Raw genomic sequence first — 20,740 nt, 5'->3', positions numbered from 1 at the left:
ACGATGTAGGATATTTGAAGAATTTCTTAAGAGTGAAAAAATGTGGTGATATCTCACCTGAACTTGGCATGTCTAGGACTCGTCGTATGTAAAGGCGATTTATTTGGTGGTGACAAAGGTGAAGTCTCCCCTTCGTCAGGCACATTTTCGTCGTCTTCGCTAATCGATGGTAACGTTAACGATGGTCCGTTCATATCTGACTCTTGCTAAAGGCAGATAATTAAGAAACATTCGTATGAATCTTTGTTTGCTTTTACTCTTATTATTTCATGCTGTCAATACGAATATCGGATTTCAGAACCTTCATGGAAACAGAGTTTATAAAACGGTAGTATACGTAATGTTTGTTTCAGTCGATAATTTGCGATTAATTTGTACATTTTGATATTTTACTGTTACAAGAAACGTATGGAAATGTTCAGATACTTTTGACCGGTATTTATTATACAAGTAGATTTATGGGTTGATTTTTCAGAAAGCTCTTCAATTACCGACACTCTGATATTAAATATTAATAGTTACCTCAGCTTCGTATCCCTCTCGTATATTGTAAGTGAGATCATGTTGTATATCATTTGCAAATTCATGCTGATACTCGGGATACAGTCGAAGTACCTCGACTAATCCATGCATATTTATGCATTTCAAATCACAGTAAGTCAACGCTTTAACGTCACAACTTGATTTCACTACTACGTCCGCGGCTCCTCCGCCACCTGCTCCACCACCGTTACTGCCGTGTTGCAGATGAACGTTTATGTCACAACCTACTAGATCGCCTTTGCCTTTAAACGAAATCAAACACCGTGTAAGATTTCGGTCCTCGTTTTTTGAATATAATCAAAACTACGAACACTGTGATATCGTACCTAAAATCGCGACGACCATGTTGTTTTGCACAACTTCCATCGAGCCGTTGCATAAATAATATATGTACGAGAGTGCATCTCCTTTGTGAATTAAAAATTCGCCGGGGGCACAAAAATTATTTTTAATGCGAAGAGAAAGCAGTTTGAGACAACCCTGAGAAGCAGCTTCGAATATCGGTAAATTTAATATTTCGCGATGTAAATGCATCGAAACGTCACCCCGGAGTTCCTCGGGAAATTGTTTCAAGGTCTAAAAGCAGTAAGTCTCGCGTAATCGTGACTAATTGTGAATTACAATACGTTTGGCAATTTTATATGATACAGCGTAATCGAAAGGCTCATAATAAAAATCTCTTGTCAGATTTTTCGATCTTTTAGGTAACAGAGATCGAAACACACTGCATAGATATCGTATACAACAGATCGTTAGAGTATTCTTTTGGTTCATTGGAAAAGAAGAAACGCGAACAAGAATCTTTTTCTTTATAAGCCTTTGAATCATAGCGTTTACGTGGTTTACCTCGTGTATATCGATACCGTGATTTAAAGACCACATAGTTTGGAAATAGTCTTGCATTCGCTGTTTCAGTTCTTCGGGGATCTGATGCAATACGAAAAAATCCTTGAGATCCCGCAGTTTTGTTTGGTATAACGATCTTCTAGAGTAAATTCTTTGAATAATCGCTGTCACGTTACCAAACACGACGGCATGCATCAGAGCTGTAGCATACACGATATGTACAATGTGGAAACATTTTCTATCGTAAGTTTTCCATTCAATGTTTATTCCGTATTAATTAATATTATTTCCCCCTAATACACGTGTATGCAAATTCTTATATCGATTAAATACGCGTGCAGCAAATAATAATACTTGGTTAATTAACTTGAATGATTAATTGATAATCCTTACGGAATAATATATAACATATTGATCAATGATGATTACTGACCACCAATGAGCATCGTGCAAATGGAGAAGAACTTTTCGGAGAATGTATTGGCCGACACATTTCCAAATCCTACCGATGTTAAACTACTGCATGTAAAGTACAACGCTGTGATGTAACTTTCCGCGTGCGTTACGTTCTCCACGGAGATTTTCAGCTTTTCTGCCAGTGTGTGAATCCAGCCTGTAAAATACGTCCGATCAAAGTCGATTCGAATGTCAGTAGTTCATTCTCTGTCGAATAGATCTATAATTGTCGCGTTGATATAATTGCCTCGTATGTTCTCTTTGAGTTTTTTAATCGGATATTATTCATTTACGCGAACAGATTAAACAGTAGTGTATTAAACAGTAGTATTACGAGAGTATTCCTAAAGGCAAACGTTTGCAGTTAAATTATGCGGTACACTTTCCCGTAAGAGAAAAGTTTGTAGACTAATACGAATACAGTTTCAACTTTCTCCGGGCATCGATTCCATCTAGAACGTAGTGCTCTCCAAAATAAAATTCCTTGAATCGAATCATGCAAGATCAATCTGTATATCTAAATATGTAGACGCGGAGCTTTTTGTTCAAAATGTACGGTTGTTGCTTAATTCTTGCGTAGGCAATCAAACTGTTCACGCATGATGAATATCTATCAGATATATTAGATAAGTATCGATGATTCGACTTTCGTACATTTCAGAAACTTCCTATTTCTCCTTCTTAGAATTCTATCAAATATTATTTTAAACGATTCGAGCGGTAAAATACTTGACGTTACAACGTTGCCCTGCTATGGAGGCATCTTTGGAAAATTCTGATCATTTCACAAAATTGCAATAAAATTGAATAGTGTATTAAAAAGATCAATAATGCAGTTATTAGAGAATGTAATAAACGCGAGCCGGGAAAGAAGCAATTGTTTTATAAAGCACTATCGTTCGCAGCGTTGATGGTTAAAGTTGTAAAAAGTTACGTCTGCTAACGACGAATTGATTTTTTAACAAACGCCGCCTGCTAGCTTGGGTGAAATAGAATTCCACGCTAGAGTCGCTCGCTCGTGTTACTCGCACATTTCTACTGCAATAATGCGATAAACGGAACCTTATCTTATTTATGTAAATTATACAGATCCACGACGTACTAAAAACCGTATGAAAACGCGAAAAAGCTGTCATAAATGCCGAAGACCGTATGTGTTTGTGCAAGAAGCACGTAAATAAATTTGAAATTTTAATATTTAAAGTTTTATGCGCGAATTTTTATTTGTTAGACGCGAATTGACGTAAAAAGTTGGAAAGAATAATTTCTAAAGTAATTTCGTAATATTCGTATTGATTTTCATGAGAATACGTATAAAATTGTTAAGGAAAATTTACAACTACCTCTTTGCGCGAATATTCTTTTGTCCATATAAATGTTAAAGAGGAAGGGATTATATCTCGACTCGTAGATATTCAAGCGTTTCATTGAACTTAACTTCAACTGTAAAAGTTTGGTGAATTTGTGTCTTATAAAAATGATATTATTATACGAAGATCGAACTTACCGAGATCCCAATCATCGTCGTTTCTCAACCTTTCTTTTTCCGCGATAACGAACCAAATGCAAGCCAACCAATGTGCCACCAAGATGAAAAAAAGCATTAACATCGTCAGAATGACGGCACTGTACTGCGAATATCTATCCATCTTTTGAAGTAACCGCGCGAGCCTTAATAATCTTGTCAGCTTTACTAAATGAATGTTACCATGTCCCGATTCCTATGATAAAAGGTGCGCTATTAATAAACATGAAATACGTTAATCGAAGTTATATTAGTTGTAATTCGTTTCGATACTAAATATGTACATACTAATTTATCGAAAAAATAGTATTGTAGCAAATCGATGTTGGATTTCCATATGTTAAATATCCGCTTTGATAATAACTGACGTTAATTACGTATTCTTGTACATACGTTATAGACTCACGACGACTAGATTGTACCATTCATGTCGAGATATGTCGTTCGATTCAAGCTGATATGTGACCGTGTTCCGGAGAGAACGCGAAGCTTGGAATCGGTATGTCGTTCAATTTAATAATACGCGGACCTTTCCTAAATGAACTTCATTCATAACTCGTTTTCAAATGTACAAATAGCGTATCGTACACGTGTTTTCCTTACATTTCTCAACAGGACATCCAGAGATTTTGAATTAGAAAGGAAACTTTATTATTCGCAATCGAGATACGGATTTTACAAGGTAATTTTAAGTTAACTTGCAGCTTGCAACACGGGCATGTTAGTACGCGTAGTATAAAAGTTTCAGGGTCGAGCTATCTAAATAGTTTGAAATAGTTACGGATTACTCACCTCGCCGCTGTAAACGTCAGAAGCATAGAGAAAATCAAAAGGCAAAGCAGCGACAAGATCGACGAAAAACCAACCCTTTAAATAGTTTACGGCTATACTTTTGCTGTTGCTGACAACTTCGCCTTTCCTGCTTACGTACGTTGTTCTAAAGTTTAGAATGATATCTGCGGAAAGATGTGTGACTTTAACTATTGTTTTCAATGTTTAACTATTGCTTTCGTTTTCGATAATTCTAATTGAAGACCGGAGGAGGAGAATTCGATAAAATGGTGAAAATCACGCGTTTAACTTTAAAATGAAATAGACAGACGATTTTGGTAACACGAAATTGTTCGACAATGTACCGAATCTTAAAACTGTTGCTCTGTAAAAAATGTAAAACGTGACCTATCGTCTTTCTCTCTTGTACTTTTTAATTAATTCTAATCCTACAAACTTTGATCATACCACAGAATAGAAATTTTAGCGAGTAGAAACATCGGACCTCTGTTTGTGTTTTGATCAAAGAGACAAAGTACTCTCGCGATCCCTTCCCTTCCCTTATTGAGTTTCTCGACGCGAAAATGCAGCGCGTTAAGGAACTTTATTTCCGCAGGATGAACTGCTTTTAATCTTGTTAGCAGACAGGATTTCTATCTCAACATTCGCTCATCATACTTATCTACGAATTGGCTAAACGAGCGCAAGTAATTTCATATCGAGTTATGCATACGAATACTAGGTTTTCGAATACAGATAAATTGGATGAGAGGAACGATACGCATCGACTGATAAAATCCTCCTTTCACAGGATATTTTAACTTTCTCTATCTAAAATTCATCAGTATATTTTTCTAGATATAAATACGAAATACGAAAATTTTATTATAACATGAACGTAACATAACACGATTTTTTATTCAACTGGACGTTCTGAGAAAATCAAGTTGGACAAGTTTAAACTGCCCTATATTGTACTCACAAATAAAATTATGATTTCTATCCTCGAAGAGATACGATCTCGTCGAACACCAGTGAAGAGTTCTTACTTTGGACATCGTTATTCGATATTCGCTTTGAATATAAATCAATTCAGTGTTTGTAGAGCGAATGTCGCATTACTTGCGAAAACTGACTCGAGGGGAATTCGCTGCATCACGAAAATTGAAATAAAACCAATATTACTAGCGCGGTAACAGAACTTCTTGTTTTCTTTTGTATATTGGTCTTATATGAATAAATAAACAAATATATCGAGATTAAATTAAATTTCTCTGCATTCGCGCGAAGAAAATTGCACTGAATGGTGCTAGTAGTTGAAACCAACGATTGTAGTACAGGTATAAAGCGGATTGGAAACAGGGAAGCAAGGAATCGTTGCTTTCGAACTTAACGAGCTTCTCGAATTACCGATTGGATGAGAAGAGTACCATTCGCGTTCCTTTTTGGCTGAATTACTTTAAAAGCATCGCCAATCGATATATCGAACTGTCTCTGATTAGTAATTTTAGGCTGATTACGATAAAGGTCTGTTCTCTCCTCGGTCCTTCAATATTTTAAATCAGTCCCGAATGAGACAAATAAGTTGAAGAAATGATACCCACCGGTTATAAAGAGCGCTTCGACAACAACGTCGCTAACCATCGTAGGCCTATCGATGTTAATGAAACTCGCGTTAAAAGGGACGACGATCGCCACGTAAAACGTGGCAAGGAGTATTAACCAGTCCCAGCAAGACTTAAAGCCACCGTAATGGCTTAGGATGAACTGAGATTTTTTGATTCCCGTCGTTTTGTATTCTGGCAAAGGTGGTGCAGTGGAATGCAGAAGGTTCTATAATAATAGTACATGATACGTGAAAGCCTTCTGTGGTAGGTAAATATTCAGATATTTTTGTGAACCGCTAAATGTGAATGTAAATATAAGCGTAAATATTTCCAAGATAAACGAAATGGTTCAAGCTGTTCTTAGAAGTGATTAAAACTGGAATGGCAGCACTTACATTATTCAATTTAATTTTGTGCTTATTGTCCTGTTTGTAATGGCCTGATAATTGATAAAGGACGGCGCGACTCCTTCTTCTGCCATAATTAGCTGGAGGCGCTTCTGGATCGAGACCGCCATTTGCATCTGAAATATAATTGTACCATCGCCGTATATACTTTACCCTTTGTACAGTTTAAAACTGTACGCTGTATGCAATCAAGGAGTCGACGAAGAATGTATATTTATATTTAATTATTTATATGTAAGCGGTAACGTCGTATCGGTTAACACTTTTTTTCCTTTGATCTTCGATAATTTTTTTTGTCGGGAAAAATAGCGTACACCGTAAAAATATCTCCCATTCCTATGGGATACGTACATACGTAGCTTTTCTAGGTCAATTTTGTAAATGACTAATACGTGCAATGCCATTACGCGTAAATTCTACAAGAAAAGCAAACTATTGGAAGCTTCTGATTTGTGCTCTTTGGTGTCTCTGCTTTCATAATAATCGTTGCATTAAGTATTTTACGTGCAGCGTGTAGCGTGATCGCGGTGTAAGAAGCACGAAACGTTAGATACGTTGAAAAAGTATGTACATTGGGAACGTTTAATCCATACCCGATGTATGGTCCGTGCTCGGATACTTTGGAATGCAATTCATCAGTCACGTCGATCGAAATGCATTCCAGAGAAAATCGTTTCGTCAGACTGGGTTCAGCAGCGAAGCTTGGCTAGAACTCACCACTATCGTGCAACTCACACAGCTGAAGGTTCTTCGTGTGGGTGATATCCTTATGCGAAGCCAGAAACAGAACGACGTCACCCTTTTCATTTTTGATCGGAACAATATCGAGCAGACAGTCGAATGGACTTCCTGCAATCAAAGTCGCATTCTAAATCTCGATTAAAACGTCGATCATCTGAAATTTATAAGCAAAAACGCTTTTCTTTCTCGTTTCTCTCTTTTCCTTCTTTTTTTAATCCTAGCTATGAATTTTTCATTTCTACTGTCAATGGTTTGAACGCAAAAAGCTAATAGTAAAACTCGTATCGGAAACATAGACAGGTGGTGTTGTACAAACACGATAGAACCGATTTGATCCAATCGATTATCTTGATTAAATGTATTCTGCTGCACCTGTGTTATTCTTGCATGCATTTACATCGTACCATTGTGACCAGTAACGTTAAATCGCACTTTTTCACCATTATTATAAATCATACGATTATTTCATGTAGCAACATTGATATTAAATCTCGGCGAATAAAATTCACGAGATAGTATTTTTACATTTTATTCAAATATATTTACATGAATAATTTTATGAATCTTTTAGTGAATTTTTCATTAAACGAGTTACAATCTATACGTTTGCCTATGTATTGTACCAATCGTTGAAAAATCAAGTACAATGCGAAGATTTTTATGATGAAAAATTTCAGTAATAATAACATCGAAAAATAATTTCAATGTAATTAAATAATAAATTATTAGGGCGTTAAAACGAATCTATTCGTGCGTAATATGTCATATTTAGTGAAACCTGGTTTTGCCAGGATATTCCACAAATTGGTTTCTAAGGGATCAATTTGAATTACCATTAATTAGGAGAATTATCTCTATTCTGTAACCAAATGTTAGATTGCTAAACGTTGGTAATCACTCAATTCCTTGCTTGGCAAATCGAATGTCTGTGATTGAAATGGATCGTTTTCTAACGCGGAAGAAAGAACGAATGAAGCTTACCGGTCTTTTTATAGAATACGACTTCCATCTTCAGCTCTGTTTTGCTCTCGAGGCTCTTGTCGATCATCGCTCTTTCCTCTTCTTTCGTTTCCGGGCCATAGAGAAACTTGCAAGCGCAACCCTTTTGCATGATTTGCGCTCGCGCGAATCCTGTCAGCTCGCAGAAACCGTCAGAGCAATAAACGATCGGGTAGAGCGACGGAACCTGTGCATTTCCCAGCACAAAGTTGCTGTCTGCGAACAAAGGCGAATATTCCATTAAAGCAAACAACTACGATAACGTGGTTTCTATTTAATCTTTTCTACTTAACTATCTATTTATTCTCGAGTTTTTATTATAAACTATATACGTCGAGCGTATACAGTAGGTCAGCAAAGTATTCTTTTACGAATACAGTATGTGTATCATAAGAAATATTTTATAAATTCTACTGCTACTGCTACAGCGAGACTCGAAGACTAAAATCGGGTAACGGTTGCTCGAAAAAGAAAAAAGAAAATATTAGTTAAACGTAATGATTAGTCATAGATTAATCAGATTAACGTGTAAATCTATGTGACTGTCGTCGTCGAACTTTGCGACGTTCGAGCCAAAACAATTTTAAATCGCAGTTCGTTCGCTACCCGTGGCGAAGTTGCACAAGACGCGTATAAATAGAGGTCTCTCCATGATCGTGAACATTATCTTTTTGAATACAAGGATTATCGGGTCGCGGCATTAAATCGAGCATTTGTTACTAATGGCGCACGGTATTAGTAAAAAAAAGTTTTAATCTCAGAATGCGCGAATCTGCAAAAGCTTTTATGCAAATAAAAGGTACAAGATATTTGGACCGAGAATATATTTCACATAAAATGGTGACGAGTATACGATACACAGCAGCACTTCTGGCAAAAATATGTTTGCGAGCAAACAATAATTTCAGTTATATTGTCAGAAAAACTTGCACTTATTTATATCGTACCCTCTATTGTATGTGTTCGTTGTTATTTCCCGTTGGCGAGAACATGGATCTTGCCAATTAACTTTCAATACATCGCGTCTATTTTTTCGATTACTCTTTATTTCACAATTTCGTCATAGAAAGGAGAAGTCTGATTGAACTGTCGATTAGTTTTAAATAAGCACAAAGAAGTAAGTGATACGTGTGTTTACGTCGAATTTGTTGGTGAAAGCAATTCGACGAAAGTTATAGTACCTCGCTATATTGCGTATGTTATACGAAACATTTAGAAATTTTACTTGCACTTTAACGAGATAAAATTATCATAATCACATTGACAAAGTTTCAAACAAATATAAAGATGTATACAAAAGTTACAAAATATTTATTGTAGATATATTTCGTAGAGATCACGATATGTATATATGTTTGCAATAAATATCTCGTAATCTCTATGTGGATTTTCAGATTGAGTTAAAATTTTGTCGATATAATTACGACGAATTGATTACGATGCTAATGAAGTCTCAAAATGTTTCATATAGCACACATATTAGTACACGTGTAGATACGTAATCGTTCAAATATTTTCGCCACACTACGTTCTTCCGGAATACAGTTATTGAAATTGAGGAAAGTAAACAAGATTTCGATGATTACGTGAACGCAATGCACGCCTGCATCATATGGTGGTTCATTGGTTAATAGCTTTGTCAACGTCACTGACGTCACGCATAATTTCTTTCAGGGTAACGACGGTGCTATTTTTAATTTTACGCTCACCCCTGAAACACTTTCATCTTCCCACAGCCTTTTGTGAGACTTCAACTCCCGACGCTTCCTTGTTTCTTCAAAATAAAATCAATGACTGTCTATTTATCAAAGGGGTTCGGTCCAATTTCATCTTGATGCAATTATCATTAATTCCTCGACGAGTGTATTTAAGTTTGGATTTTTAATTAAAGTATACTGGTGAATTGCTCGAGATAAATGCATGGACAGAAACTTTTTTTTTTCGGTGAACGATCACGTCTAAACAATCTCGCGCAATTTTTTAACGGATCATGGTGATTGACGATTAAGCCACCCTTTATGCAGCGTGGAAAATAGTGATTGTCACATGTTCGGTAGGGAGTTCAGTTACGAAGGGTTGTAAGATAAAAATATGATTTAGGGGTAAAGTTTAAATATTAATTTATTTTAATTTGCTGATCATCTTTTCTTATTCGCATCGTGTTTTTTATCTTTGATTTCATTTGGATTTAATTCTGCTGCAGTCGAGTTTTCATGTCTGAACGTCGTTCTCGTTTCACCGTATAAAAAGATTTCTAACGATTTAAGAGAATTTTCCATATAAAATTAAGATTAAATTCTCTCGAATTCGTCTGCAGCTTTTTACACCTAAGACATTTTTTAACGATAGAACTCAGGATTAAAAACGCGCAAATAAATGTAATTCGTAGAATTCGTAATTACAAACTAATTTTGATTCGAGAAAATACATGTACGTTTGACCAAGATTCAAAATAGGATTAAAGAGCCAATGCTTCTTTGAAAACGTCAGGATTTCTACGCATTTGTCATGGGAATGATAAATTGTAATTATATCTGATATATATAGAAGTATCGTATAAAGCAAACGTTTCTACGATCGCAGACAGGATGAGAGGGATAATTAAGCGACAGACACAGCGGGTTCGCAGTTCCTCTTTAATTACGAACGTTCTTCACAGACCTTATTACATGTGTCTTTCTCCTCGGCTATGTTTACTTATTTCTAATAAATATGTATGAAATCGTCTTTCGAATTTGCAGTTCTGCTGCACGCAGGTACACAAACATGTACATACGTATACGCGTAATACGAAATCATCGTTCGAATTTCCAGCTGTACTATTCACAGGTACACTAACACGTTCAAACTGTCGGCTACGAGAACGACAGGGTTTACGATCACATCGCATCAGTTGCTAAAAGCAGCGTAACACGCTACAGTTTCAGTCGGATCTTGACAAAGACTAATGGAGTCGATTGTCTTACTTACGCTTAGGAACATATGGAGCATAGAACTAGTGCCAGAAAAATGTTCTATTCTTTGTTCTAAGGAATGAAAATCTGAAAGAACGTTTGACTTTCTTTTAAGAATTCGCACGTTGACGGATCGCTAGCAACAAGAGACACGGCTGTCTTTAAGTTGTGTGTTGCTTGATGACGATACAAGGACGCGTATGTAAATAGGAGTTTGTTGCAGTTTTCTAAATTCGTGCGAGGAAAAACTCGTAATCCTAGTAAATAAACCGAACGTCGTAAATAACGAAGGAGCACGGTAAAAATAGCAGTAGACCATGAAAAGTGCATTTTAAATAAATATAGATTTTATGATGGTAGCTATGCATGGGAGAAAATCTGCATCGAGAAAAACAAACAGGGAGAGAAGCTGTGCTTGCTTTTGTCGAATATGCGAGAGTCATATTCGACTATGCGAATATCTCGAACGTTTGTTTATCGCGAGTTTTCTCTGTATGTAGGTTCCAGAGGTTATGAACGTGTATTTGGTGCATATTATGTATTTCTTACGCTTGGGTGTTAATTAAATGTAAAAAATAAGCACGTACTCAGGGGCAATTAAACCGTTATGAAATAGGAAGCGTTGTTTTATCCCGAATGGGATTTCAATTTTCCGTGTAATGGTCAGTTATCTTTAAATATGGTATTATCTTCAACTGATTAATTAGTAAGCACTGTAAAAAAACGAACGAGTTAAAATAATTAAAAGGAGTAAATTATGTCAGAAGTTTCAGTCATCATTTTTTTTATTATTGGCTACGTTCGAATGGATTGTTATAATAGCTCTTTTTACATTCTCGAAATCGATAAAAATTTTATAATACCTCAAGTAGTTCATTAGAAAATACACCTGGTACCTATAGATTTACCGTAGGGTTACAGGCGTTGTTTTCAGAAACTTCCTAATGTGCTTTTTTTATATAAATAATTTTCCGGCCATTTTTGCGCAATATACCAGCCTCCTTTCACAGGCATTAGAATATTTACGTGCAATTAGAAACCTGAATAATCGTTAGAAGATTCATAAAATCTTCAAAAATCGTTGCATCGTTTGAAACTTCCAGCTATAGAAAATCCACATATTTGTATCAACTTTGTTAATTATGTATAATTATCATTTGTCCTATAATCCTTGCAAACAGTTTTCGTTAAAATTTGCTCTATATTTTGAACCGTTATCTACGCAAAACTAAAATTCCAGTCGTTTTCCACATAATCTAGGTCGTTTATCGTGTTTCGTACGCGACCATTATGCGCCCTAATATCATTGAACGTGAATGCACAAATTTGAAGCGGTAAGAACCATATGATACGTTGCGTTTCAGGATAAATCGATAAAAAACCGTGATTTAAAACTCAATCAAATGGTCAGAGGATATTTTTCAAGCCGCAAGCGTATTCAGCGAGAGGGAGATAGAGAGAGAGAGAAAAAGAGAGAAAGAGATCATGCAAATTTTCATGTTTTCATATTGAAAAGCTATAACTACATCGTAAGTTGTTAGTCATATTTCCCAGTAACCGCAGAATAATTAAATGGATACGACACACGTGTTACCGTAGCTATTGTGATTAATTCAGCTAAAGTTACGTCCAGCTATATGCTTTTAACATTTACGTTATTTCGAGACGATTTGGATATTTTGTACTTGTAGATATAACGCATGTTTTTAGATCTTAATTTTAACTCTCCTCGTTTTATATTTATAATCTATCCTATCCTTATTATTAAGGGTGGTCTGCCATAATTATTCGTACGACTTTAAAATATAGCGCACATTGTTTGAATAATTAAAAATGCGCGAAATTCCTGACAAACAATTGGATGCGTCAACAATACCGATTCCTGTATAGTTTTTACAGAGGAGTGGAATGAAGTAAAGGTGATGATGGTAGAAATGAAGAAAAGTATGAAATATAGATATATTGTATTGTACATTCAATTTTATTGCAATCTACGTTTATGATGTATCTCAAATCGACATATGAAAATGCCGTATTTTGAAGTCAACTAAATTGCATATTATTATTGACTTTTATATAAAAAAAGAACAGGTATTTTGAGGAAGGAACAAATTGAACACAATTGTTCGGTTGGATAATTAATATTATAGTGAATCGATAGAAAGATTAATTTTTCTAGGAATTAATTTTCCTACAAAGATAAACTTAACACAATCCGACACTGCACTTCGAGGTGACGCCACATGAATGAAACGCACGAATTGATGACGCTGAATGTTAATTTTGCTGCGGACCTCATAAGTGGAGTGCAAATTGAAATATTTATAAGTATCTATAATTAAAGGAATGGAATTATCTGTTAAATGTTATAGAGGATTTTATATCTTGGATATTTTATATACTTTTACATATTTATTCAAAGGATCGCATCAAGAGCTAAAGCGTAACCTTTTAATCAAGCTTTTAATAAAAATTCATTCGTAAAACAAACAGATTGAGTTCACAAAGGGATTAAGAAAACGTGATACTTTATTGTAAATTTAGGAACGTGTCGAACGTATCATGTTCGCGTGGTAATGAAAATTTCGCATTTATGTTTAACTATGACGATATCGTGGCCATTGCGGATTAAATGGCATTATTCAAACATGTCGACCTTATGCTTTATATCACGTATCATGGACTCTGTCAAAGTATTTGCAAATAAAGGGGAAACTTGCGTTTCATACGTTTCTCCGAGTATCATCACTTTTTCATTTTTAGTCTTAATGGATTACAGCTCGTGTAACATTTTCGATGGGACTGTTTCTTCGTAATAAGACAGGTAAGACCGTAGCAGTTGAACGTTTAACGGATGAATCCAATACAATTCCGATACGACATTAATTGTAGAAAATACAAGAAAGTGGTTCAATCAAACTTGAAATTACGGTGCGGATCGGGCAAGGTAGAGAAAATCTAGCAGTAAATTATATCGACTCGTTTTCGATACAGTTAAGAGTTCCCCGTGGAAAAAGTAGTCGTTTATATCGAATTGGCGGTATGGAAGCAACGTCGATTTCCTTCTCCGAAGACGATACGGAAAAACTTCGAAGATGGTAGAATACAATCGTACAACGTAATAAGTATCGAATTGGATTAAATAAAATAATTACGTCGTGGTAAATTATTTCATTTTTATATCCATAAAACTAACATTATTTTCACTTTAATCCAACAAACCCGCCGTGTATTATCGACACCGGCAGTTTGAATCATCGAAACACGATCAATTAATCCAACTTTGTATTTAAAGATTCAACATGATTTATTTTTTCTTTTCGAAGAGGAAAGGAGAGTTTTAATTTGTTTTTGAACGAGATCAGTTACATTTTGTAATCACGTAAAATTGCAAGTATTGTTACGGACGTAATATTCTTGAAAGGATTGTGACAAAGGTCGACCTCCATTGTAAGATGAGTCACATCTTCTCTGTATCTAAGAAAAATCTTCGTGTTACGTTTCGTTTTTTTCATAGTGGGGGCTTCTGTTTCAGGATCATATATATATATATATATATATATATAGCATAGCGATCTTATAAATAATACAAGGAACTTTTTATCTGTTGTTCTCTATAGATGATCTATACTGGAAATTTGTCGAAAATTTTTGCACGACTAGAAACGACATTTCATATTTATACTCTTCGTTCTTCGATGCGATTTAACGAGGAAGGCCGAGAGTCTCATTACCAGTGGAACTTTATCACCCATGATTGAGGTCGCTGACGATGATAACTTAGCAATTTCCACTAAGGTCGTAGTGTACCGCTCCCCTTAATCAGATTTCTACAAAATTTCGAATACGTGGAATTGTGAAGCAAATGGAATGGTTAGATTCTTGTTCCGTGCTTTAAATTGGTTCATTTCGCAAAAGTCTCTCCAGGGGTAGGCAACTTTCCCTCGGAATATGGAAACACAAAAGTCCAATATAGTCCAGAAACCAATTGCCCTTAGACGCAAAGAACTGGCCCACTTACGAGACATATCTTTTCCAATACTTGCCTTTGTATAAGTATGTCCCGTGGAAACAGCAACTGGATGAGATTTCAAATATCATCTTCACTTTATAATTTAATAAAATTTCACTTACTTCGTCTTACTTCGAGTATAGACTGGTGAACATATAAGTATTTAGCTAACTATATCGTAAAAGGTTTTATTTTCGTTTCTTTTCTCTAGTATGAGATTTAAAAATACATTTCTTGTGCTTCGAAGAGAATAAATGTAGAACGGCTTTCGAATATTTACTTCCAGTAATAATTACGAATTAGGTTAGATAGAGTTTGAAATGGCGAAATTACTTATATAGTTAATTACCCTTTGTATTAAAAGTAACGACATTTAGTGGGATCGCTAAAGTTAACTTTCATTAAAGTGAAACTTTCATTTTTAGATTGGTTTTAAGTTTTATAATGTAATATAGAAATTTTATAATATCGCTAGTCGTATATAATTACAGTGTTAATGAAATTTCAAAAAGTTTTGTATAACATACATAATATATTCAGAAAAGTTTTCCATCTTGAGCGTTCAAAGTACTTTTGCCAGACTTTTGTATGCTCGTTACTATATATCATTTAAAAACATTATTCTTTATTAACAAAGCTATGTAGTTAAAACAGAGAAAGAAAAGTAACAGTGAAATTTTCTTTGAAACACCATTTGAAATAAAGGGTGATTTCTATTCACTCGATGGTGTCTGCTATATTTTCTCTTACCCTACAAGTTAGGTCTCCCTTTGCTTTAGAATACCTTTCTCGAGCCGGAATATGAAGCGATTAAGCTTTCCTATCGAGTAGCTTAACCATATACCTTTTGAAAAAATTTGCCCACCGTCTTTTCATTTAAGACTATCCTGAAAGGATTTTCATTTATTGAACGATGAATGCGTTTTATGGAAGAAATGAAACGATAATTGACGATTTCCCCGTTGCTCATAAACCGTGGCACATCTGGAGAAACAATGTTCTGTAATTGCCTCTTAGTTGTCTCATTTTCTATGCAATATCGTTTTATTACCATAAACGGCGTAAACCATAAACGATTTATTCCTGTTCGAACCACTTATGCGGTTAGATATACTTTCATTGAGCAAAGACTATAACTTAAATCGATAAATGTATGTGTCTTTCTGGGAAACGCCCTGCGTCGTTACTTTTACTCGCAATGTTGAGTGTCACGATAAGATAAGTGTCATTGATATTGTACAATCATTAGGTATCGCCGCGCCGATCAATAACTGAATTTTTTTTTATTTCTTAATGTCACCTTATAGATAGAAAGGAATATCGAAAAATGAAAGTGACATGTCATTGTTAGGTCTGGAAGCTTTACAAAATAAACGAAAATTTCATAACAATTCGACTATTTCATTTGAAAATATGCCGAGCATTTAAATGTACGTTTAGCATGGTTCCGTAGGCTTCTTTCATGAAAGTTCCTAAATTTTCCTCACGGCAAGAATATCACGCAGTTAGCGTAACCTACAAGTTAAAGATGGACTACAATATTTACTCACACGTCGCTTGTAATTTATGTTAGGATACATTCACACTATATATATTTGCACGAGATTCTAGCTAGTTTTGTCTTCAGAAGTTGATTCGCCTTTAGACTTACGTATCCGTACGAATTCTCATTTACCCAATATCCCGTATCAATCCTAACTTTGAACACAGTTGCTAGACAAGTTACATGCTTATCCACTTGCGAAGCTTGTGAAATTTACCATAGCCCGACGCTACATTGCAATTAATTCTTAGTACGTAGAGGAATTACGCGCTCCTGTACAAGCTGCCAAATCGATAGCAATTGAGAGCTTTTGAGAGGCTCGTATCGTAACAAAAACATTAGCCCCGGAAATATATTTACCACGAGGTTTTCAATTGTCTGAATTTCGATAGAAATTTCGACAATTAATAAATTAATAAATAATATTATTACGCGTAAAAAGAAGCAGCAAGAAATTACAAAATAAAATTTTTCCAAAATGTACATAACTTCGTTGCAAGATTGTTGCGTGTTTGGTGTTTAACATCTTTTTAATTCACAATTATTTTTACTTTTCTTTTTTTTTTTTTTTAAGAATTCTTAAGCTTCTCAACTATAAGAATGTTACTTCATTAGTAGCAGTGGTAGTATTTTTATTACAAACACCATATATATATAATAGATACAAAAGTCTGTTGGAAACGCTTGTCATTTGACGCATTTATCTGTGAAGAACCTGACTATTAGTGGAATGTTTTGAGGTCATACTGTGATATGCAGTTGCGAATTCGATGAAAGTGTGTGCAAGTTGTGTCGCTGTTATACGCGCGTATAAATGTCGTGACAGGTATGTATAGTGGTTTGAAATATTCGTATACGTAGCGTTCACATAGAATTTCGAAACTGTCAGAAATATTGAATGAAGTTACGTTTTTAATTCCTTCGTACTTTTGTGCACTCTTCTTGTTAACTTTTACATTCGTTTTTCATGCTTCTGTCGTAATTAGAGATCGTTGCTAAATAAGCAGTGTCACGTGTTTCTACTTTCTGTCTGGCGTTTACTCGATCGTTACTACTTCAGAGAAACGGGTTTCAACGTTGTGTAGCGATACAGAGGAAGAGAAAGGTAATTTTCGTAAATATTAACCCTTAAGCGGCGTGTTACAAACCAAATCGTTAAAAAAAAGAGATACATATACGTATTTTCTTCCATACATTTTCCATTTCTTCCTTTTTGTAGGAATATTGCACGGTTTTGATACCCTTACGATGCAAGAACTGTTATTAATTGAACTCTTTTTTCCTGATTAATTATCGTTGATGGGACTCACTCTGTACGAGTTGCGAAGATTAAGTAACAAGTATTTTTCATTATAATTCCATAGTTGAATAGTTGGAGTATCGAAACTAATAAAAATTTTCATAATGAATGCATTGGAAATTTGCTTGAGGGTCTGCGAGGGAGAAGCAAAAGCGACGCAGAGGTAATAGATGAATCACACGTCGCTGGAAAAATTGCTGTTTGCAAGTTTCCAGCCGTCTCTTATAAAATTGTTTTCCTTCTTCGGTACAAGATGATCATCAATTTTTTCTCTCGAGGAATGATATTAAGCAAATGATTGATGATAATCACTAGGATAATAAATAGGCCATCCGTACAAAGAGGAGCTCTCTTTTGACCTCCCTTATTTCCCACTTATTCGCCACTCGGCATTTACTGTTACTCGGTCGTTTTTAATGGGCTATTTTCTTCCGTAAAACAAAGCAGCCTTTTTCTATAACTTGTATGAAGCGTTTCTTCCAAAATGTAAAACATCCTTTCATTTCAAATACAAGAGCGCTTTTTCTACATCGAAGAAAGTGAAATTAATTTCCGTCATACTTCTTATAGGAGGGAAATATCATATATCTCAGGTCATGGAAATTTAGCACAACTGCGCAACAATGTTACTTGTGTATTGTATGCAGGGATTTTCAGGGCAAAATTAAATTATTTACGATTTGAAAAACGAGACTCAGCCAATGTTTTTGTACATCAAAATTCTTCGTTTTCTTCATGTTTACAATCGGTCTTATAAATATCCTTCAGATATACTGTAACATATTGTATCGTCGAACAAAAATTTTATATAGACTATTTGTCATCTGAGGTTCGAGAAATACTTTCTAGAATTACGGATTATATATTTATTAGAATAATTATGGATATATATATATAATTTACGAATGTATTTGTAAAAATATTGCAAAAGGATATTCTCGAGTCAGAGATAAGAAGCATTTCTTTCTGATTAGAATTACAACAAAACTACTTTCGAAGTGTTATAAAATTTGATTTGATATAATTTACAAAAATGAACAAAAGGAAATGGAAAACGAAAGAAACAGATAAGAAGTCGAATATTTTTTTCGTTCGAACGTCTAGTTGAATTTATCAGAATCAGATTGTAAGCAAGTATGTACGTAGGGGAGGGAACAACGTCGATTTTCACGGCGTCGATGTTAGATTAATATTCTATGCCCTGTCTGGGGTCGACGGACTCTGTAATAAAACTAGGGGATATTCATATTCCACGGCCAAGAGGGTTGTACATCTTTGCGAACTGAATGTTGGAACACCGTGTTGTCACGGAGTTCGCTATACTTGAACTTGCATGAAAGTTTCCCTATACATCGTCGCTGTTGAAAATTATTTTAAGTTTGAATAAAAAATGAAATAACTATATACTTCGTATCGGAGCATTTGCATATACAAAAGATCAAAGTTCAATTTTTTACCGAAAACCTTTTCAAAGGCTTCTACGGTTGGCTATTGGTGCGTATACGAATATACACGGTCGTTAAACTGGATAGATTTGCTGGTTTTGAATAGATACAACATATACATAGGTTTATACGTAACGACAAATGAACGTACTCGATAACGCGATATTTTCTGTTGCCTCTTGTATAAGGTGAAATTTTTTTGCTGAAGTGGTTCTTTTGAATCGATAAAAAAAAAAGATGCAGATAGACGTGAAAAAATCTTTGCTAAAACGAATATTCCGATCGGTCCTCCATGAGTCTTGGTCAGCAAAGACAAACGAGTGTTTGAACAGTCGTCAACCATCCTTTACCCCAGTTGGCGATGCGCCAAACACGCTCGCAGAAAGAAAGAGAGTGCCAAAAATATCCTCGGATAGGTACTTCGAATGTCGTTAACGAGCAATTATTTCCCTTTTCTCCCGTCGAAATCAACGTGTTCACAATGGGAATGTCACGAACTTCGATCCAAACGCATTTTCTTTTTCACCGATCTCTCACCTGATTGAAATCCTTCGGATCAATCTGTAATACGCGTGAAAAATTTATTCTTTTAAAAGGTTGGGATGCGCGTTCTCGTTTAAAAATCTTTTATTTTTTATTTTTAATAAAACTTCGATACCTATTTCATGTTAATTATGATCCTTGAATTACATGAATTTTCTAGTAAATTTAAGTTAAAATTAAAGTAAAAAGTAATATTTTAATTAATTGCTTTCTTCGTTGCACCAAGTATCAAGTTAAATGGGCATGCCATTATAATTTAAAAGATTGTTAATTTATAATTTTTCCAAGTTGATGTAATAACTGTCCTAAATCTTTAAAGCCAGAGTTCATTTACGTAATACCACGATATTTTTTCGGACCAAGTTGAATGACAGATACTATTACGTCGTTAAGTGTTTCGGTCTTAACGATGCTATTATTTCTACTAATTATTTCACCAAGAAGCGAACACAGACTGTTTGCGTTTTCTGGCGAGAAATCGAGTTTGTAGAGAAACTGTAGTATTTGATGGAACACCAAGATCGAGCGTAATAGCATAATTCTAGGGTCGTCGTATCCTCTTGAAGCGACGAAGCATCGCACTATAACGACACGATCGCCTCGCAAGTGTGGTAAACAAGCAAGTGCCCGGTGCTTGATCGGTACTCTAAGTTATTTGAACTAACGCAAACATAGTTTGGCGCGTGATCGAGTAGATCGAATTTATCAACGAACGTAAACTCAACAAATTAATCTTCTTCGCAATTGGAGTAGAAAAATCTTGATACGGCATAGAAACACACATCTGCCCACAGAGGTATGTGGTTCTCCCTTTTTTCAGAGGGCACAGAGGCCACGAGTAATCCTTTTTACGGGCGCGCTGGAAGCTCTATTTAATATTTAAGGCATACTAGAAATGACGAACGAATGGATAGTTGCGGTCTACGTCACTGTTCCATCCTCTCTCCCTTTACTTCCAACCCACCTTGTTTTCCACTCTTTTTTCCATCGGTTTTACGAGCCGACTAAAAAACGTCATTCCTCGTTTGTACGATTTTCTACGAAGTAA

The 20,740-nt window shown here is 35.2% G+C and overlaps 1 protein-coding gene and 1 long non-coding RNA gene across 4 annotated transcripts in view; one reads left to right on the top strand and one right to left on the bottom strand.

The window, feature by feature from the left end:
* The window catches only part of Elk (Eag-like K[+] channel), a 28,285-nt gene that overhangs the window by 1,202 nt on the left and 6,343 nt on the right, over nt 1-20,740 (bottom strand). For 2 of the 3 annotated variants that reach the window (XM_069124776.1, XM_069124777.1), the window contains exons 3-13: nt 7,878-8,111; nt 6,873-7,004; nt 6,144-6,271; nt 5,746-5,974; nt 4,163-4,326; nt 3,353-3,566; nt 1,823-2,002; nt 1,390-1,589; nt 870-1,119; nt 523-785; nt 58-206 (exon numbers count right to left, since the gene is read on the bottom strand). In XM_069124776.1, the coding sequence (XP_068980877.1) occupies nt 58-206; nt 523-785; nt 870-1,119; nt 1,390-1,589; nt 1,823-2,002; nt 3,353-3,566; nt 4,163-4,326; nt 5,746-5,974; nt 6,144-6,271; nt 6,873-7,004; nt 7,878-8,111 (2,143 nt within the window). The remainder of the gene's footprint in view (nt 1-57; nt 207-522; nt 786-869; nt 1,120-1,389; nt 1,590-1,822; nt 2,003-3,352; nt 3,567-4,162; nt 4,327-5,745; nt 5,975-6,143; nt 6,272-6,872; nt 7,005-7,877; nt 8,112-20,740) is intronic. The other variant, XM_069124778.1, reaches the window with a different exon arrangement.
* Nucleotides 1-20,740, top strand: part of LOC138185679 (uncharacterized) — a 31,703-nt gene that overhangs the window by 4,976 nt on the left and 5,987 nt on the right. The gene's annotated exons all lie outside the window — the stretch shown is intronic.

This window comes from Bombus flavifrons, chromosome 12, assembly GCF_040668555.2.
Source record: "Bombus flavifrons isolate JBK064 chromosome 12, iyBomFlav1_principal, whole genome shotgun sequence".
NCBI classification, from domain to species: domain Eukaryota; kingdom Metazoa; phylum Arthropoda; class Insecta; order Hymenoptera; family Apidae; genus Bombus; species Bombus flavifrons.
Note: the sequence above shows the minus strand (reverse complement) of the source record. Positions and strands in the feature narration are given on the sequence as shown.